At 42.1% G+C, this 16,274-nt stretch overlaps 1 protein-coding gene across 3 annotated transcripts in view; it reads left to right on the top strand.

Moving 5' to 3' along the window:
- Positions 1-16,274, top strand: part of MARCHF1 (membrane associated ring-CH-type finger 1) — a 479,165-nt gene that overhangs the window by 210,180 nt on the left and 252,711 nt on the right. For 2 of the 3 annotated variants that reach the window (XM_077477154.1, XM_077477156.1), the window contains one exon: positions 6,446-6,496. The exons of the other annotated variant lie outside the window; for it this stretch is intronic. In XM_077477154.1, the coding sequence (XP_077333280.1) occupies positions 6,446-6,496 (51 nt within the window). The remainder of the gene's footprint in view (positions 1-6,445; positions 6,497-16,274) is intronic. 3 annotated transcript variants of the gene reach the window in all.

Raw genomic sequence — 16,274 nt, 5'->3', positions numbered from 1 at the left:
TTTCAAATGGGGGGCAGGATCTGGCGGGTCCCCTGCCCACAGACCCCCCACAACCACCAGGCAAGGGTTGTAGGGATGAGGCCCTTGTCCCCATCAACATAGGGACAAGGTGCTTTGGGGGGCTACCCCAAAGCCCCAACCCCATGTTGAGGGCATGTGGCCTGGTACGGTTCAGGAGGGGGAGGTGCTTTCTCATCCCCCCCTTTCCTGCGGCCGGCCAGGTTGCGTGCTCGGATAAGGGTCTGCGTTTTTGATGGGGGAACACATGGGGGGGTCAAAAATGTTATATATTGTAGCCTACTTATCTTTAGATACAATCCATTATTCTTCTTTTTGGTCTTTTCTTTATTTTAAACTTTTGATCCTGCCAGTAACACGCTTCCTGTACTAAGGTGAAAATGCTCAATCTACTCTTTCCTATAGATGAGAAGTGTTGTCACTCTAGGTCAGGAAGTGTATTGGGGCTACAGAACACCTCCCCCTCTCCTCATTTCCATAATATAGGGAGGGGAGGGGTATGGTGTGTAGTTCACAGAGAGAACCCAGGCAGTAATAATTACATTGTTAAAAAATTCAGAAGAGAACTGTCAAATCACTACAGGAGTTAATATACTCATTGAATTTCTGACAGGAGCAACAGGTATTTTTTTGTACATATTGAACACATACAGTAGTACCTTGGATTACAAGCATAATTTGTTCCAGAAGCAAGCTTGTAATCCAAAGAACTCGTGTATCAAAGGGAGTTTCCCCATAGGAATCAAGGGAAACTCAGATAATTTGTTCCAGTGTCACTGCTAGTGTATGTACTACCTCATGTGGCCAGAGGTGAGGGGGTGCCAGAGACGCTCAGAAACACTCAGAGACGCTCATAAACCACTCTGAGTCACTTGGAAACCACTCTGAGACACTCTGAGATGCTCAAAGACACTGTGAGTGTCTGTAAGTGGTCTCCGAGTGTCTCTGGCACCCTCCCACCTGCGGTCACAAGCGGTGCTGCATACCCCAGAGGCTTGAATCCCGCTCGTCTTGCGAGACAAAGCTCACAAATCAAGTCAGGATTAAAAAAAAAAAAAAAAAAAAACAGCTAGTTTTGCAAAACGCTCGTAAACCGCATCGTAATCCGAGGTTTTACTGTGCAACAAAATGTTTTCAATTGTGTATTTAACAGACCAAAGGGGAATAAACAAGAGATGTTCATTGTTAGGGTTTACATACGCCTAAAACAAAATGTTTTATGTTTATAGTTTGTAATTATATGCTGTATGTGCATCAATGAGATTATACTTATATGTTACAAATACATTCTGTTTTAAGTAATAGCAAAGGATTTTGTTGTTAAAATAAAAGAGGTTATACTTAACTGCTCTAAGTAATCATATTACACAGAGCGGTCCCTTACCTCCCCTTTGGCAGTCCCCCACTCCTTCCTCATCTAGTTCCTACTTAGCGAGCTGAGTGGTTAGGGGGCACCTGTGCACACCTGACTAATGGCTGTGTGCGTCCATAGACACACACAGTGTAGGTAAGTCAAGTCTTCACTGGCTCCTGACAGGAGATTGACTGATAGCAGCAGGAGTCTATGGAGTCTATGGGAGGAGTGCGTTATGTGTTTAGGGGCAGAGAGAGAACAGATAGATTTTAGATTTTTACCTTAAAGCCACTTTAACCACTTGCCGCCTGCCTTATAGCAAAATGACGGTGGCAAAGTGGTTTTAATATCCTGACCGGACGTCATATGACATGATCAGGATATTAAGCCTCTGCGTGCCCCCGGGGGCGCGCATCGCGGCGATCGTTGTTGCGGGGTGTCAGTCTGACACCCCACAACTACGATCCCTGTAAAGAGTCTCCGACGGAGACTCTTTACCATGTGATCAGCCATGTCCAATCATGGCTGATCACAGTGTAAATAGGAAGAGCCGTTGATCGGCTTTTCCTCACTCGCGTCTGTCAGACGCGAGTAGAGGAAAGCCGATCGGCTGCTCCTCTGACGGGGGGGGGGGGGGTGTGCTGATCGATTATCAGCGCAGCCCCCCTGACGATGCCCACACTGGACCGCCAGGGATGCCACCAGACCACCAGGGATGCCCAGCACCAGGTATGCCACCCTAGACCACCAGGGATGCCAGTCAGTGCCCACAATGGGCATCACTGATTGGCATGCATTATTGTTAGGCACTGTTTGGTATCCATCAGTACAATATAATACAATACAATGCCGCCTATCAGTGCCCATCCGTGCCACCTATCAGTGCCCATCTGTGCTGCCTATTAGTGCCCATCTGTGCCGCCTATCAGTGCCCATCCGTGCCGCCTATCAGTGCCCATCCATGCTCACCCATGCCACCTATCCATGCCTATCTGTGCTGCCTATCCATGCCCATCCATGCTGCCCATCAATGTCAATCCGTGCCAGCTATCAGTGACAATTTGTGCCACCTATCAGTGCCCATCTGTTGTCGCCCATTAGTGCCACCTATCAGTGCCCATCAGTGCCGCCTATCAGTGCCCAGCAATGCCACCTCATCAGTGCCACTTCATTGGTGCACCTCATCGGTGCCCATCAGTGCCACCTGATCAGTGACTGTCAGTGCAGCCCCATCAGTGCCCATCAGTGAAGGAGAAAACTTACTTATTTACAAAGTTTTGAAACTGAAACAAAAAGAAACATTTTTTTTTCAAAATTGTCGGTCTTTTTTATTTGTTTAGCAAAAAATAAAAACCGTAGAGGTGATCAAATACCACCAAAAGAAAGCTCTATTTGTGGGGAAAAAAATTATAACATTTTCATTCGGGTACAGTGTAGCATGACCGTGCAATTGTCATTCAAATTGCGACAGCGATGAAAGCTCAAAATTGGTCTGGGCAGGAAAGTGTTTAAGTGCCTGGTATTGAAGTGGTTAATAACAAAACATAATTATTGTGCTCTGCATGTTTCTCTCTGCACACATCTCCTCAGACTGATTCAAAAAGTACTATATCTAGGTGACTTAAACCTCTTTCGTGCAATCAGTTGTTGAGAAGGCGTGCTGAGAGCATTGTCTGAAATAAATAAGGCATTAGAGAACTTTTATGTCTGTATAGGAAACACCATCATCAATGTATGGGAAAGTAAGCGAGGATGTGAAAATCATATATACTGTATATTTACAGTAGAAAAAATGTCTGCACTTCTTTTTAAATCTATTAAATATAAGAAAGTGCAGTAACTTTTAAAGACCATATATATATACAGTGGTGTGAAAAAGTGTTTGCCCCCTTCCTCATTTCCTGTTCCTTTGCATGTTTGTCACACTTAAGTGTTTCGGAACATCAAACCAATTTAAACAATAGTCAAGGACAACACAAGTAAACACAAAATGCAATTTGTAAATGAAGGTGTTTATTATTAAAGGTGAAAAAAAATCCAAACCATCATGGCCCTGTGTGAAAAAGTGATTGCCCCCTAAACCTAATAACTGGTTGGGCCACCCTTAGCAGCAACAACTGCAACCAAGCGTTTGCGATAACGTGCAATGAGGCTTTTACAGCGTCCTGGAGGAATTTTGGCCCGCTCATCTTTGCAGAATTGTCCTAATTCAGTTACATTAGAGGGTTTTCGAGCATGAACGGCCTTTTTAAGGTCATACCACAACATCTCAATAGGATTCAGGTCAGGACTTTGGCTAGGCCACTCCAAAGTCTTCTTTTTGTTTTTCTTCAGCCATTCGGTGGTGGACTTGCTGGTGTGTTTAGGATCATTGTCCTGCTGCAGAACCCAAGTTCGTTTCAGCTTGAGTACACGAACAGATGGTCGGACATTCTCCTTCAGGATCTCTTGGTAGACAGCAGAATTCATAGTTCCTTTTATCACGGCAAGTCTTCCAGGTCCTGAAGCAGCAAAACAGCCCCAGACCATCACACTACCACCACCATATTTTACTGTTGGTATAATGTTCTTTTTATGAAATGCAGTGTTCCTTCTACGCCAGATATACTTGGACACACACCTTCCAAAGAGTTCCACTTTTGTCTCATCGGTCCACAGAATGTTGTCCCAAAAGTCTTGGGGATCATCAAGATGTGTTGTGGAGAAATTGAGACGAGCTTTGATGTTCTTTTTGCTCAGCAGTGGTTTTCTCCTTGGAACTCTGCCATGCAGGCCATTTTTGCCCAGTCTTTTCCTGATGGTGGAGGCATGAACGCTGACCTTAACTGAGGCAAGTGAGGCCTGCAGTTCCTTGGACGTTGTTGTGGGGTCTTTTGTGACCTCTTGGATGAGTCGTCGCTGCGCTCTTGGGGTAATTTTGGGCGGCCGGCCACTCCTGGGAAGGTTCACCACTGTTCCATGTCTTCGCCATTTGTGGATAATGGCTCTCACTGTGGTTCGCTGGATTCCCAAAGCTTTGGAAATGGCTTTATAACCCTTTCCAGACTGATAGATCTCAATTACTTTCTTTCTCAATTGTTCCTGAATTTCTTTGGGTCTCGGCATGATGTGTAGCTTTTAAGGATCTTCTGGTGGACCTTACTGTGTCAAGCAGCTCCTATTTAAGTGATGCCTTGATTGTGAACAGGTGTGGCAATAATCAGGCCTGGGTGTGGCTAGAGAAATTGAACTCAGGTGTGGACAACCACAGTTATAGTATGTTTTAACAAGGGGGGCAATCACTTTTTCACACAGGGCCATGATGGTTTGGATTTTTTTTCACCTTTAATAATAAACACCTTCATTTACAAATTGCATTTTGTGTTTACTTGTGTTGTCCTTGACTATTGTTTAAATTGGTTTGATGTTCCGAAACACTTAAGTGTGACAAACATGCAAAGGAACAGGAAATGAGGAAGGGGGCAAACACTTTTTCACACCACTGTATATATATATATATATATATATATATATATATACACACTATATTATCAAAAGTTTTAGGGCGCCTGCCCTTACATGCACATGAACTTTAATGGCATCCCAGTCTTAGTCCGTAGGGTTCAATATTGAGCTGGCCAACCCTCTGCAGCTATAACAGCTTCAACTGTTCTGGGAAGGCTGTCCACGAGGTTTAGCAGTGTGTCTATGGGAATGTTTGACCATTCTTCCAGAAGTGCATTTATGAGGTCAAGCACTTATGTGGAGGAGAAGACCTGGCCCGCAGTCTCTGCTCTAATTCATCCCAAAGGTGTTCTATTAAGTTGAGGTCACGACTCTGTGCAGGCCAGTCAATTTCCTCCACCCCAAACATGCTCATCCATGTCTTTATGGACCTTGCTTTGTGCACTGGTCCAAATAATTTGGTGGAGGGGGAATTATGCTGTGGGGTTGTTTTTCAGGGGTTGGACTTGGCCCCTTAGTTCCAGTGAAGTAAATGCTTAAGGCGTCAACATACCAAGACATTTTGGGTAATTTCATGCTCCCAACTTTGTGGGAACAGTTTGGGGATGGCCTCTTCCTTTTCCAACATGACTGTGCATCAGTGCACAAAGCAAGGACAATTAAAGACATGGATGAGCAAATTTGGGGTGGAGGAACCTGACTGGCCTGCACCTCAACCTGATAGAACACCTTTGGTATAAATTAGAGCCTATGCAGTTATGTTGGAACAGGAAGGAGCCATCCCCAAACCGTTCCCACAAAGTTGGAAGCATGAAATTGTCCAAAATGTCTTGGAATGCTGACGCCTTAAGAATTCCCTGCAACTAAGGGGCCAAGCCCAACCCCTGAAAAACATCCCCTCACCCTAATCCCCCCTCCACCAAATGATTTGGACCAGTGCACATTGCAAGGTCCATAAAGACATGAATGAGAGAGTTTGGGGTGGAGGAACCTGACTGGTTTGCACAGAGTCCTGACCTCAACCTGATGGGATGAATTAGAGCAGAGCCTACGAGCCAGGTCTTCTCGTCCAACTGGCCAAACATTCCCATAGACACACTCCTAAACCTTGTGGACAGCCTTCCCAGAGGAGTTGAATCTGTTATAGCTGCAAAGGGTGGGTAAACTCAATATTGAACCCTACGGACTAAGACTGGGATGTCATTAAAGTTTGCGTGCGTATAAGGGACAGGTGTCGCAATACTTTTGACAATATAGTGTATATAATACAGTATATATGATAAATATACTTTCAGGGGAAATTTGATAACTAGAACGCTCACAATCAATACTCACTGAAAACATACCTTAGTTATTCTTAAGATTATTTACTCTGCAGGAAATTAGTAGATAACTCAGTTCAAGTTATTATTTTTTTTCACGCTTTCAAACTCTGAAGCCAAAACTGTATAATCAACACACGTCAGTACAATACTTTGATAATTATAGCATTTAAAGACATCAATTCAAACTCCAGTGTTCTGCCTAGTAATTAAATCTAATTGACACAGCATGGATGAAAGTGAGGCTAGAAGATACAATCCTACATACTTATCACACCTATTTTGGTAATCTAATTTTGTTTTGCAGAATGACAAATCCCTTGGGCGCTCAGCAAGTCGATCAAGCAACATTTCAAAGGTTTGTGAAACATGTTATCTCTTCTTGTGCTTGATAAAATACATTTAGGTGCCCAGATATAGCTTTACATTATTTAGTGTGCATTATATGCACATCTTTTATAGCACCTGTCAGCTCCAGTTAACACTATCTGACTTTAATTCATGCGATACGCTGTCAGTCCAATTTGCACATGTCAAGTTTTTTTCATGGCATATTGCTTACATACAAAGGACAATATTTACTAAAGGCAACATGTCATGTGCAAATACAGTTTTCTTTTCTTCACCCCAATTACAAACTTCCTAGTTGTAACTTATGATACAAGAATGTGTTAATAAATAAATATTATTATGAACATTTCACATAACTGCATGTATAAAAGCATAAGCCATCAAATATTAAACGCACCGAATTACAATAAAAACATACAATATTCATAGGAATGTTTTGTGATATGAAAAATTTGGTTTTTGGCTTGTTTTGTTGTAATAATGGCCCTTCTTATATAGTACAAAGATGGGGGACATGTCTCATTGTTCAAGTCAGTCTACTGACTGATTCCCCTGTCAGCACAAACAGTTTGCCGCGATAAATCGGGCTGCAATTGTGGCAAAATCACAACGCACAAAGCTTGACGCTCAAAAAGGAGCAGGAGCTTCTTTTGTGGGTGAGTGTCGTACTTTGCAATTTACTCCAATTTATCATGTGACAACCGCGGAAAAATCGTACTGCGATTGGTGGTACCATTAATAAGTAATGACATTGCAGATGCGTCCCGCATTTTGCTGCAATTTCGCGGGCCAAATTGTGGCGATTCTGTCTGTGATTCAAGTCGCTTAGGTGTAACTGGAGCCTTATAGTTAAGATCCCAAACAAAAACATTTTATTATTCTTTGCCTATTGATGTGATTGTGGGGGATGTGTCAAGTCTTATAATTGGGGGAGAAAAGGCTGAGTTCCCAGCACAGCTTGAGAACTGACTATGGTGTGCTCTCCTGCTTAGGGTGGTCAGTTTTTGATAGTAAAGCAGAGGGACTGGCAGGAACACCAGGGATTTCACACAAAGAAAGCAATATAAAGAGAACAGGGACTTGTTCATACAAGTACATGGTACAGCAGGCACATATCAGGAATATGATTTGTTCCGTTTACATGTTCTTTAAACCTCTGGAAGGCTGCCCCAGCGAACAGACCTAAACTTTGTGTGAACTTTAGAACCCTATTAAAGTATATGGGACTCGAACATTCAAAATTTAAAGTGCTAATTTTAAAGGCTAATATGCAAGTTACTGTCCTAAAAAGTGTTTGGGGACCTAGGTCCTGCCCCAGGCGACATGTATCAATGCAAAAAAAAGTTTAAAAAACGGCAGTTTTTTCAGGAGCACTGATTATAATAATGATTAAAGTGAAACAATAAAAGTGTAATATTTCTTTAAATTTCGTACCTGGGGGGTGTCTATAGTATGCCTGTGAAGGGGCGCATGTTTCCTGTGCTTAGAACTGTCCCTGCACAAAGTGTAATTTCTGCAGAAAAAAAAGTCTTTTAAAATCACTATAATGAATTGTCGGCTCCCATAATACAGAGAACACTCATTGAAAGTCACTGATTAAAAAAAAAAAAAAGCGTGGGGTTCCCCCAAATTCAATTACCAGGCCCTTCAGGTCTGGTATGGGTATTAAGGGGAACCCCGCATCAAATAAAAAAAAAAATTATGTGGGGTAATGAGGCAATGTTCGAGTCGAACATGAGTGCGACTCGAACTCAAAGCTCATCCCTACCCCTGAACTAGGAATTTCTTTTGAGATACTGTAAATTCTTTAGCATTAAACATAATCTGGAGCAAAAAAAGGTTATGGCGCTAAACCCTATCAGTGATGAGATGAGTTAACTTATCAAAACCTAGTGTTTATTTTTTATATATAAAAAGAAAAAGAAAAAAGAAAAAACTGTTGGTGATACCGTGCAGAGATATCCTAAAGCAATTTTAAAATTGCTTTAGGATATCTCTGCACGGTATCACCAACAGTTTTTTCTTTTTTCTTTTTCTTTTTATATATAAAAAATAAACACTAGGTTTTGATAAGTTAACTCATCTCATCACTGATAGGGTTTAGCGCCATAACCTTTTTATTTCACACTTTTTATTTCCCTCTCTTCCCCAATAAGGAAGTGAGGGCTTCAGGCACAGGCAGCTCTAACCCAGTATATTTCCTTTCCTCTCTCCATTTTTTAATTTTAATTTCATTTCACATATTTCTATCACATTGGAGATCTGATTTTTCCATAGCGCGACTTTATTTATTCATTTATCTATAATCTGGAGCAAGATGGCCAGAAACAGTGGAACTTACCGGAAACTACTTCACCATGTTGTGCAGAGTATTGAAATTATGTGCTGGAAGCTTCTGGAATACAGCAATAGCTTTTCTTTTATGGAGAAATATCAGAACATAATAACCCAAAAAAATAATTGTTCCAAACCTCCTTTCTATTAAATCAACTTTAATAGCTTGGAAACATATTTTAAAACCAAAAAGAGAAACTTGTTTACTTAAATAGCATTGCCCACAAGAATAATAGACTACTGTAAAATACGTAAGTGAACAAAAGAATGGACCAAACAAGGCTTCCAAACTTATAATTGCCTATCAGCACACTTCAAGAACATAGTGGAAGGGAAATTCAGCAAATGCGCATACCGTATCTAAAAAATATAATCCTTTCTGACAAAATTAATATCCCAACAGAAATATGGCAATATTTCACACACTACAGATTTCAAAAAGTAAGAGTAATTAGGCTTTTCTAGCAGCTTCTTTCCCCTTTTTCCCCAGAGGAAAAAAATCCCAACATGGGAACAATGGCATAAAGCTCTATTGATCACTAGTAAAGCATCCTCATGTACAGAACATTGGGATAATTCACCAAAAAATTCTTAAAAGATGGTACCCTTACACCTTATAGATCATCCAAAATATTCCCTTCCACCTCTCCTATCTGCTGGAGGTGTGAGGAATTAGTGGGAAACCTATACCATATTCTTTGGTCATGCAAGAATCTTTCAAGTTTTTGGAACTCAGTTTCCTACTTTATTGCAGAACTTACAGGTAATTTGACAGAACTGACACTGGCAACAGCATTATAAGGATTAAATCTAGATATATACCCATATTGCTATAGAACAATAGTATCACATATCCTGATAGCAGCGAGACATACCATTGGCAATATGTGGAAATGCACAGAAGCTCCTAACTTGTCAAATGGCATTATAAGACTAAAGACTCAGGCCCAATACGAATTGATGTTAGCATTCAAAAATGTATTTATCACTATCTTCAAAATAAAAAAAATGGCAAGTTTGGATAAACAAACCTGAGAGCCTCCAATTACTTAAAGAATAGCGATATATGATACACCAAGGTATTTAAATTCTTATAGACTCCTCTTCTTCTTCTTCTTTTCATTCCTTAAAATTTGAATATTTGATGACCAGCTCCCGCCTACAGTATGATCCCACTTGGGGTGGGCGGTAGTGGGATATCAAACTTCAGATATTGTACCTTAAAGTTTTTATTATTTCATGTTATTTATTCCCGAAATTTTTGTTATTATCTGTTCTATGCAATATGATAAGCAATACCAATTAATTGTATTCATCTATATTGGAATGTAATTTGTCAAAAATATTAAAACGTTAAAGTTAAAAAAAAAAAAGAAATAGAACATATCTTTACATCATGGAGACAGGAACAGGAAAAAGGAGGATACAACTACATACACTGAGAAAGATAACATGTCCTCTGATTATAATACCATAGATAAACACTACAGTGCCACCTGCTGGATAGATAGATATAATGCATACAGTATATGGTTCACAGTACTTTACATTACATGCTGTTGTCCTTCCAACATACCATACTGTTTCCCAATCACAACACATTGCCTTTCTAGTTTCCAGTCACCTCATCTCCCCCACTGCATTACATGTCCCGCAGCCAGAAGCCATGACATGCATCCAGATATACATAATGTTAATGAAAAGATAACAATACAAAAAGCATCAATCAACAACCAGTCTAAGATCAATGTCCAACAGTAATCATGTATTGAATATCAGAAAGAAAAAAGGAGAAAAAATAATATTATTGTTATAAAAAAAAAAAATTGAAAGTTAATACTGAACTGTAGTGAAAAACCAAAATTATGGATCCGTAGCAATGAACTTGAGGGGAGGAGTCAAACAGGGAGGGTATGTTAAAGTATGTTAAAGTCCTGATGTAATATAGACTTATGTCCTGTACACACGGTCGGACATTCTGATGACAAAATTCGTCTGATTTTTTCCGACGGATCTTGGCCCAAGCTTGTCTTGCATACACATGGTCGCACAAAGTTGACAAAAAATCCAATAGTTCAGAACGAGGTGACATACAACACATACGACGGGACTATAAAAAGGCCAGCAGCCAATAGCTTTCGTCTCGTAATTTATTCTGAGCATGTGTGGCACTTTGTGCGTTGGAATTGTCTACACGCATTCGGAAAATTTTAGATCCAGATCTCAAACTTTGTGTGTTGTAAATTCTAAAAAAGTCAAATGGAGCCCACACACGATCTAAATTTCCAACAACACAGTCCGATCGCACATTTTCAGTCGGAAAGTCCGACCGTGTGTACAGGGCATAAGGCTGGGAGAGGAAATAAAATGTAAATAATGTATACATATTCATATAAAAAAAACATGAAATAATGAGTGGGGTTTATGGAAAAGACTTGAAGCCAATATATTAATTTAAACCTGGGAACTTTGTTGCATCTAAGTTGTGAATCCACGTGGTCTCAAGTTGAAGCAATGTATTATCAATCCCGCCACCTCTGGCATGTAAGGGTACATGCTCTAGGGCAGTGAAACTAATAGTATGGGGATCAAAATTATGTTGTAATCGAACATATCTTTTAATGACCGTGGTTATTGTCTGTTTCTACAGGGGCTTCACGTGATCTTGAATACATTTGCAGAAGGGTCACTTGGTCTTGCCGACCACACCGGCAGGTGGCTAGATCAATGATCCCCACTGTCCTACAGGTTACTTTATGTCTGATAACGTGAGTTAGCCCATTAGGGAGAGAAACTTCCCTAGAGTTAGAGATGAAAGAACAGACATCACATTTCCACAACGGAAAGTACCAACATTAATATATGGCTGCAACTTTTTAGGAGAATGATGGCTGGTCATCAGGCAGTCCCTCAAAGAGGGGGGTCGTCGATACCTTATATTCGGATATGACTTGATATATTTAGTAATGGGGGAATCTGCAGTTAATAGAGGCCAAAATCTATTCAGGGCAACCCTGACTTGGGCATGCTGTCTGTAAAATTGGGTAATTAGATGTATGGGTTGTGGAGCACTGGTTGCTCTGGTTGGGAAAATAAGGTCTTTCCTATCTAATTGTTTTACTTTATTATAGGCTTTTTTTTTTAAAGGGAATGACTATATCCTCCATCTTTCAATATCAAGTATAAATCACAAGATGCTTTTTGAAAAATCAACCTCTGAAGTGCAGTTTATTTTAATTCTCAAGTATTGGCTTAAAGGAATGCTATCCAGTAAAGGCTTGGAATGTGCACTACTGGCATGGAGAATTGTGTTACCAGAAGACGGTTTGCGTTATAGGACGGAATGAAGAATTCCATCATGATCTAAACTAATTTCAAGGTCCATAAATTGGCTACATTCCATAGTGAACCTTAGGTTGTAATTATTAATGGCCGAAGAGTTAAAGAACTGGGAAAGCTCATCTCGACTGCCAGACCAGAAGAAAAGCACATCATCAATATATCTGTGCCATGAGATGAGATTTTGTAACAAATACGATGATCTGGAACTGGCAAATTATTCTCTTTCCCACCCCCCTGGTACAGGTTGGCATAGGAGGAGGCACACTTGGTCCCCATAGCCACCCCCTGTACCTGGAGGAAGTGGGAAGGGCCAAACAAAAAAAATTCTGTGTTAAGATGAACTCCAAAAGTCCTAAAATGAAAAGGCCATATGAATCAAATCCTGGACCTCTCTCTCGAAGCTGGTTTCCAATAACTTCAAAGCCTTTTTTATGGTGTTATATAAACACATTGATTAAATTACCATAGATAAACACTACAGTGCGACCTGCTGGATAGATGGGTATAATGCATACAGTATATAGTTCACAGTACTTTACATTATATGCTGTTGTGCTTCCAACATACCATACTGTTTCCCAATCACAACACATTGCCTTTCTAGTTTCCAGTCACCTCATCTCCCCCACTGCATTACATCCAGCCACCTCATAGGTCACAGTACACTCCCCTCCCCAGTACCTTACCCCCCCTCAAAGTTAACCCCAGGCAACCTCAACCTCCAGTCCCATTGCTCACTGACCAACTCACCCTCTGGTCACAGTACATCCCCCCTGACCACCTCATACTTAATGCTGTTGTGACAATCAGCCTCATTCCACACACATACCTGTTCTAGAATGGGCACCCCTTTGCTAGTTTTAATAAGTACAAAAGGTTTTATTTAAACTGGTAGGTTATTTTAAACAAATTATGTCAACAGCTTGCTTTCATAGGCAAAGTACTCAACTGCATATTATGTTTACAGAGCTTGGCTGTCATCAATTACTGTATATTATATATTGAGAGATAAGTCAAACAGACTGTATAAGTAAAGGCCACCTGATGCACTGAAGGCCAATCTCATTTTTTGAGACACTAAAAAGCCAGGAAAGTACAAATACCCCCCAAATTACAACTTTTTGGTAAGTAGACATTCCAAGGTATTTAATAAGAGGCATGGTTCGTTTTTTGAAGGTGTAATTTTTCCCACAATTCTTTGCAAACTTATTTCTCTCTCATGGCATGTGCATATCACAAATGACACCCCAAAATACATTCTGCTACTACTCCTGAGTATGGTGATACCACATGTGTGAGACTTTTACACAGATGGTCACATACAGAGGCCCAACATTGAAGCAGCACCTTTAGGCATTCTAGAAGCGTAAATAACTTTTGAAGGCCCTGGAGCACCAGAACAATGCAAACATCCACAAAATGACCCCATTTTGGAAAGCAAACACCCCAACGTATAATCTGTGAGGCATAATCAGTCTTTTAAAAAGTTAATTTGTCTATTTATAATATATTTCCAACACACAGCATGTACATAGAAAAGATGACACCTCGAAATACATTCTGCTACTCCTCCTGAATATGGCGATACCAAATGTGTGAGACTTTTACACAGCCTGGCCACATACAGTGGCTCAACATCCAAGAAGCACTATCAGGTATTCTAGGGACATAAATTATGCATCTAATTTCCTGACAACCGATCACATTTTTGAAGGCCCTTCATACTTATAACCGATAGCATGTACATTGCAAGAATTACACCCCAAAATACATACCTGTGGTTATAGTAGTGCAGTTGTCCAAAGGAGGAGAGCCCTGATCCAGGCAGCAGGCAGGGACATGGTCAGCAACAGTGATTGAAATTGTCTAGGCAGCAGGCAGGAATATTGTCCATAGTCAGTACAGGCAGGGATACTGTCCATATACAATCCGGGGTCAGTGCATTCGAGATATTGCCAGCAGTGCCAAAATATTGGTCCTGGTAGTAAGCAGGAACATGGTGCATAGTACAGGTAGAAGGCCAGGAAAGAATGGGGACAAGGGTAGAGGCTTCTCCCACCCAAATCTCTTTGAAGCCTCCGGACTCCAGACCCTAATCCGGGAATGAGAAAACTAAAACATTCGTTTTCTTCATCCATAAAAACAATTCTGGAGCCCCTCACATATGTGAGATCCATGTGCTATGAATCCCACTACTCCAGTAGCAGGATAAAAGATCAGTCCAACAGGCAGGCAAAAAATGTGGTTAAATATAGTGATGGACGAACTTCAGACGGGACGTTCCGCAAACGCGAACCGCGAACGCGGCCAAAAGTTTGCGAACCACAAAGTTTGCGGCGGACCCCATTAACTTTAATGGCAGGCGAATCTTAAAAACCTCCAGGTCATATTTTCAGCCACAAAATACTTACTAGCTGTGCACACATAGTCCCACAACATGGACACTGACATAACAAAAGTATTAATTGAATCTGGGATCGACAACGACAAGCATTCTTTTTTTATCTGTGAAATTTTGACAATTCAGGAGCGCATCAAGGCCATGGAGGAGAGGCAAGGTCAGGGCAGGCTATCAAGGGGGTGCAGGAGATGATCAGTGCCACAGTCAGGGCAGCGCAGTCCTGTGCCAGTGTCCCAGTGTGCCAACCTGTGCTTGAGCCCCTCCATCTGCCCAGCCCTTACCCCCACCTATGCAGGGCTCCACTGCGGTGGTCCGGAGGTGCCAGTCCAGTGCTGATCCTCAGCCATGGTGCTGGCACTGCCTTCTGATTGGCTTCTCCGCTGCTATCTCCCTCACTGTCTGAAACCAGCACCACGATAGAGACTGAGCACTGACACCAGCACCGTGATAGAGAGAACTGACACCAGCACCGTGATAGAGAGAACTGACACCAGCACCGAGATAGAGAGCACTGACACCAGCACCGTGATAGAGAGCACTAACACCAGCACTGAGATAGAGAGCACTGACACCACACCAGCACTACGATAGAGAGCACTGACACCAGCACCGTGAGAGCACTGACACCAGCACCGTGATAGAGAGCACTGACACCAGCACCGAGATAGAGAGCGCTGACACCAGCACCGAGATAGAGAGCGCTGACACCAGCACCGAGATAGAGAGCGCTGACACCAGCACCGAGATAGAGAGCACTGACACCAGCACCGAGATAGAGAGCGCTGACACCAGCACCGTGATAGAGAGCGCTGACACCAGCACCGTGATAGAGAGCACTGACACCAGCACCGTGATAGAGAGCACTGATACCAGCACCGTGATAGAGAGCACTGACACCAGCACCGTGATAGAGAGCACTGACACCAGCACCGTGATAGAGAGCACTGACACCATCACCGAGATAGAGAGCACTGACACCACGCCAGCACCGTGATAGAGAGCACTGACACCACGCCAGCACCATGATAGAGAGCACTGACACCACACCAGCACCGAGATAGAGAGAGAGAGAGCACTGACCAGCACCGAGAGAGAGAGCACTGACACCAGCACCGTGAGAGCACTGACACCAGCACTGTGATAGAGAGCACTGACACCAGCACCGTGAGAGCACTGACACCAGCACCGAGATAGAGAGCACTGACACCAGCACCGAGATAGAGAGCACTGTCTTTGGGGGTGCATACAGCAGAGAGTGAAGAGGGTGCAGATCGAGAGGATGAGGAGGCTGCAGAAGAGTAAGGCTGAGTGAGCCACTCAACCAAGTCTGGGGAGTCCTTTTAACGTAATCGCACGCACCTTCTGCAATTCGCCACTTTGGCTCAAGTATGTTGCTCCTGCCCTTCCCCTACCACCCCTGCGGAAGGGCCTGCCTCTTCCTCTGCCTGTCATTTTTTAAATGACCCTGTGACAAAAGTCTCTAGAGACGTGCAGTATGTATGTGGAAGAAGGTATATAACACCCCGCTTCAATCTGTCGTTTTTGGGGGCCACTGGTCTATCACACCAGTTATAATACTTTTTTTTATTGTGTTTGTCACTCTTTGTAGTATCGCTGCAGAACCACTCAGCAGTCACAATGCTGCACAGTGGAAATGCACTATACTATGATTTCTATATGTGCAAGTATTTTATACGTGTATTACACC

The sequence above is a fragment of the Lithobates pipiens genome, unplaced genomic scaffold (assembly GCF_037356315.1).
Source record: "Lithobates pipiens isolate NorthernLeopardFrog02 unplaced genomic scaffold, aLitPip1_a1.2 Scaffold_13, whole genome shotgun sequence".
Classification (NCBI taxonomy): Eukaryota; Metazoa; Chordata; class Amphibia; order Anura; family Ranidae; genus Lithobates; species Lithobates pipiens.
The sequence above is the reverse complement of the archived record's forward strand: the minus strand, read 5'-3'. Positions and strand labels throughout refer to the sequence as shown.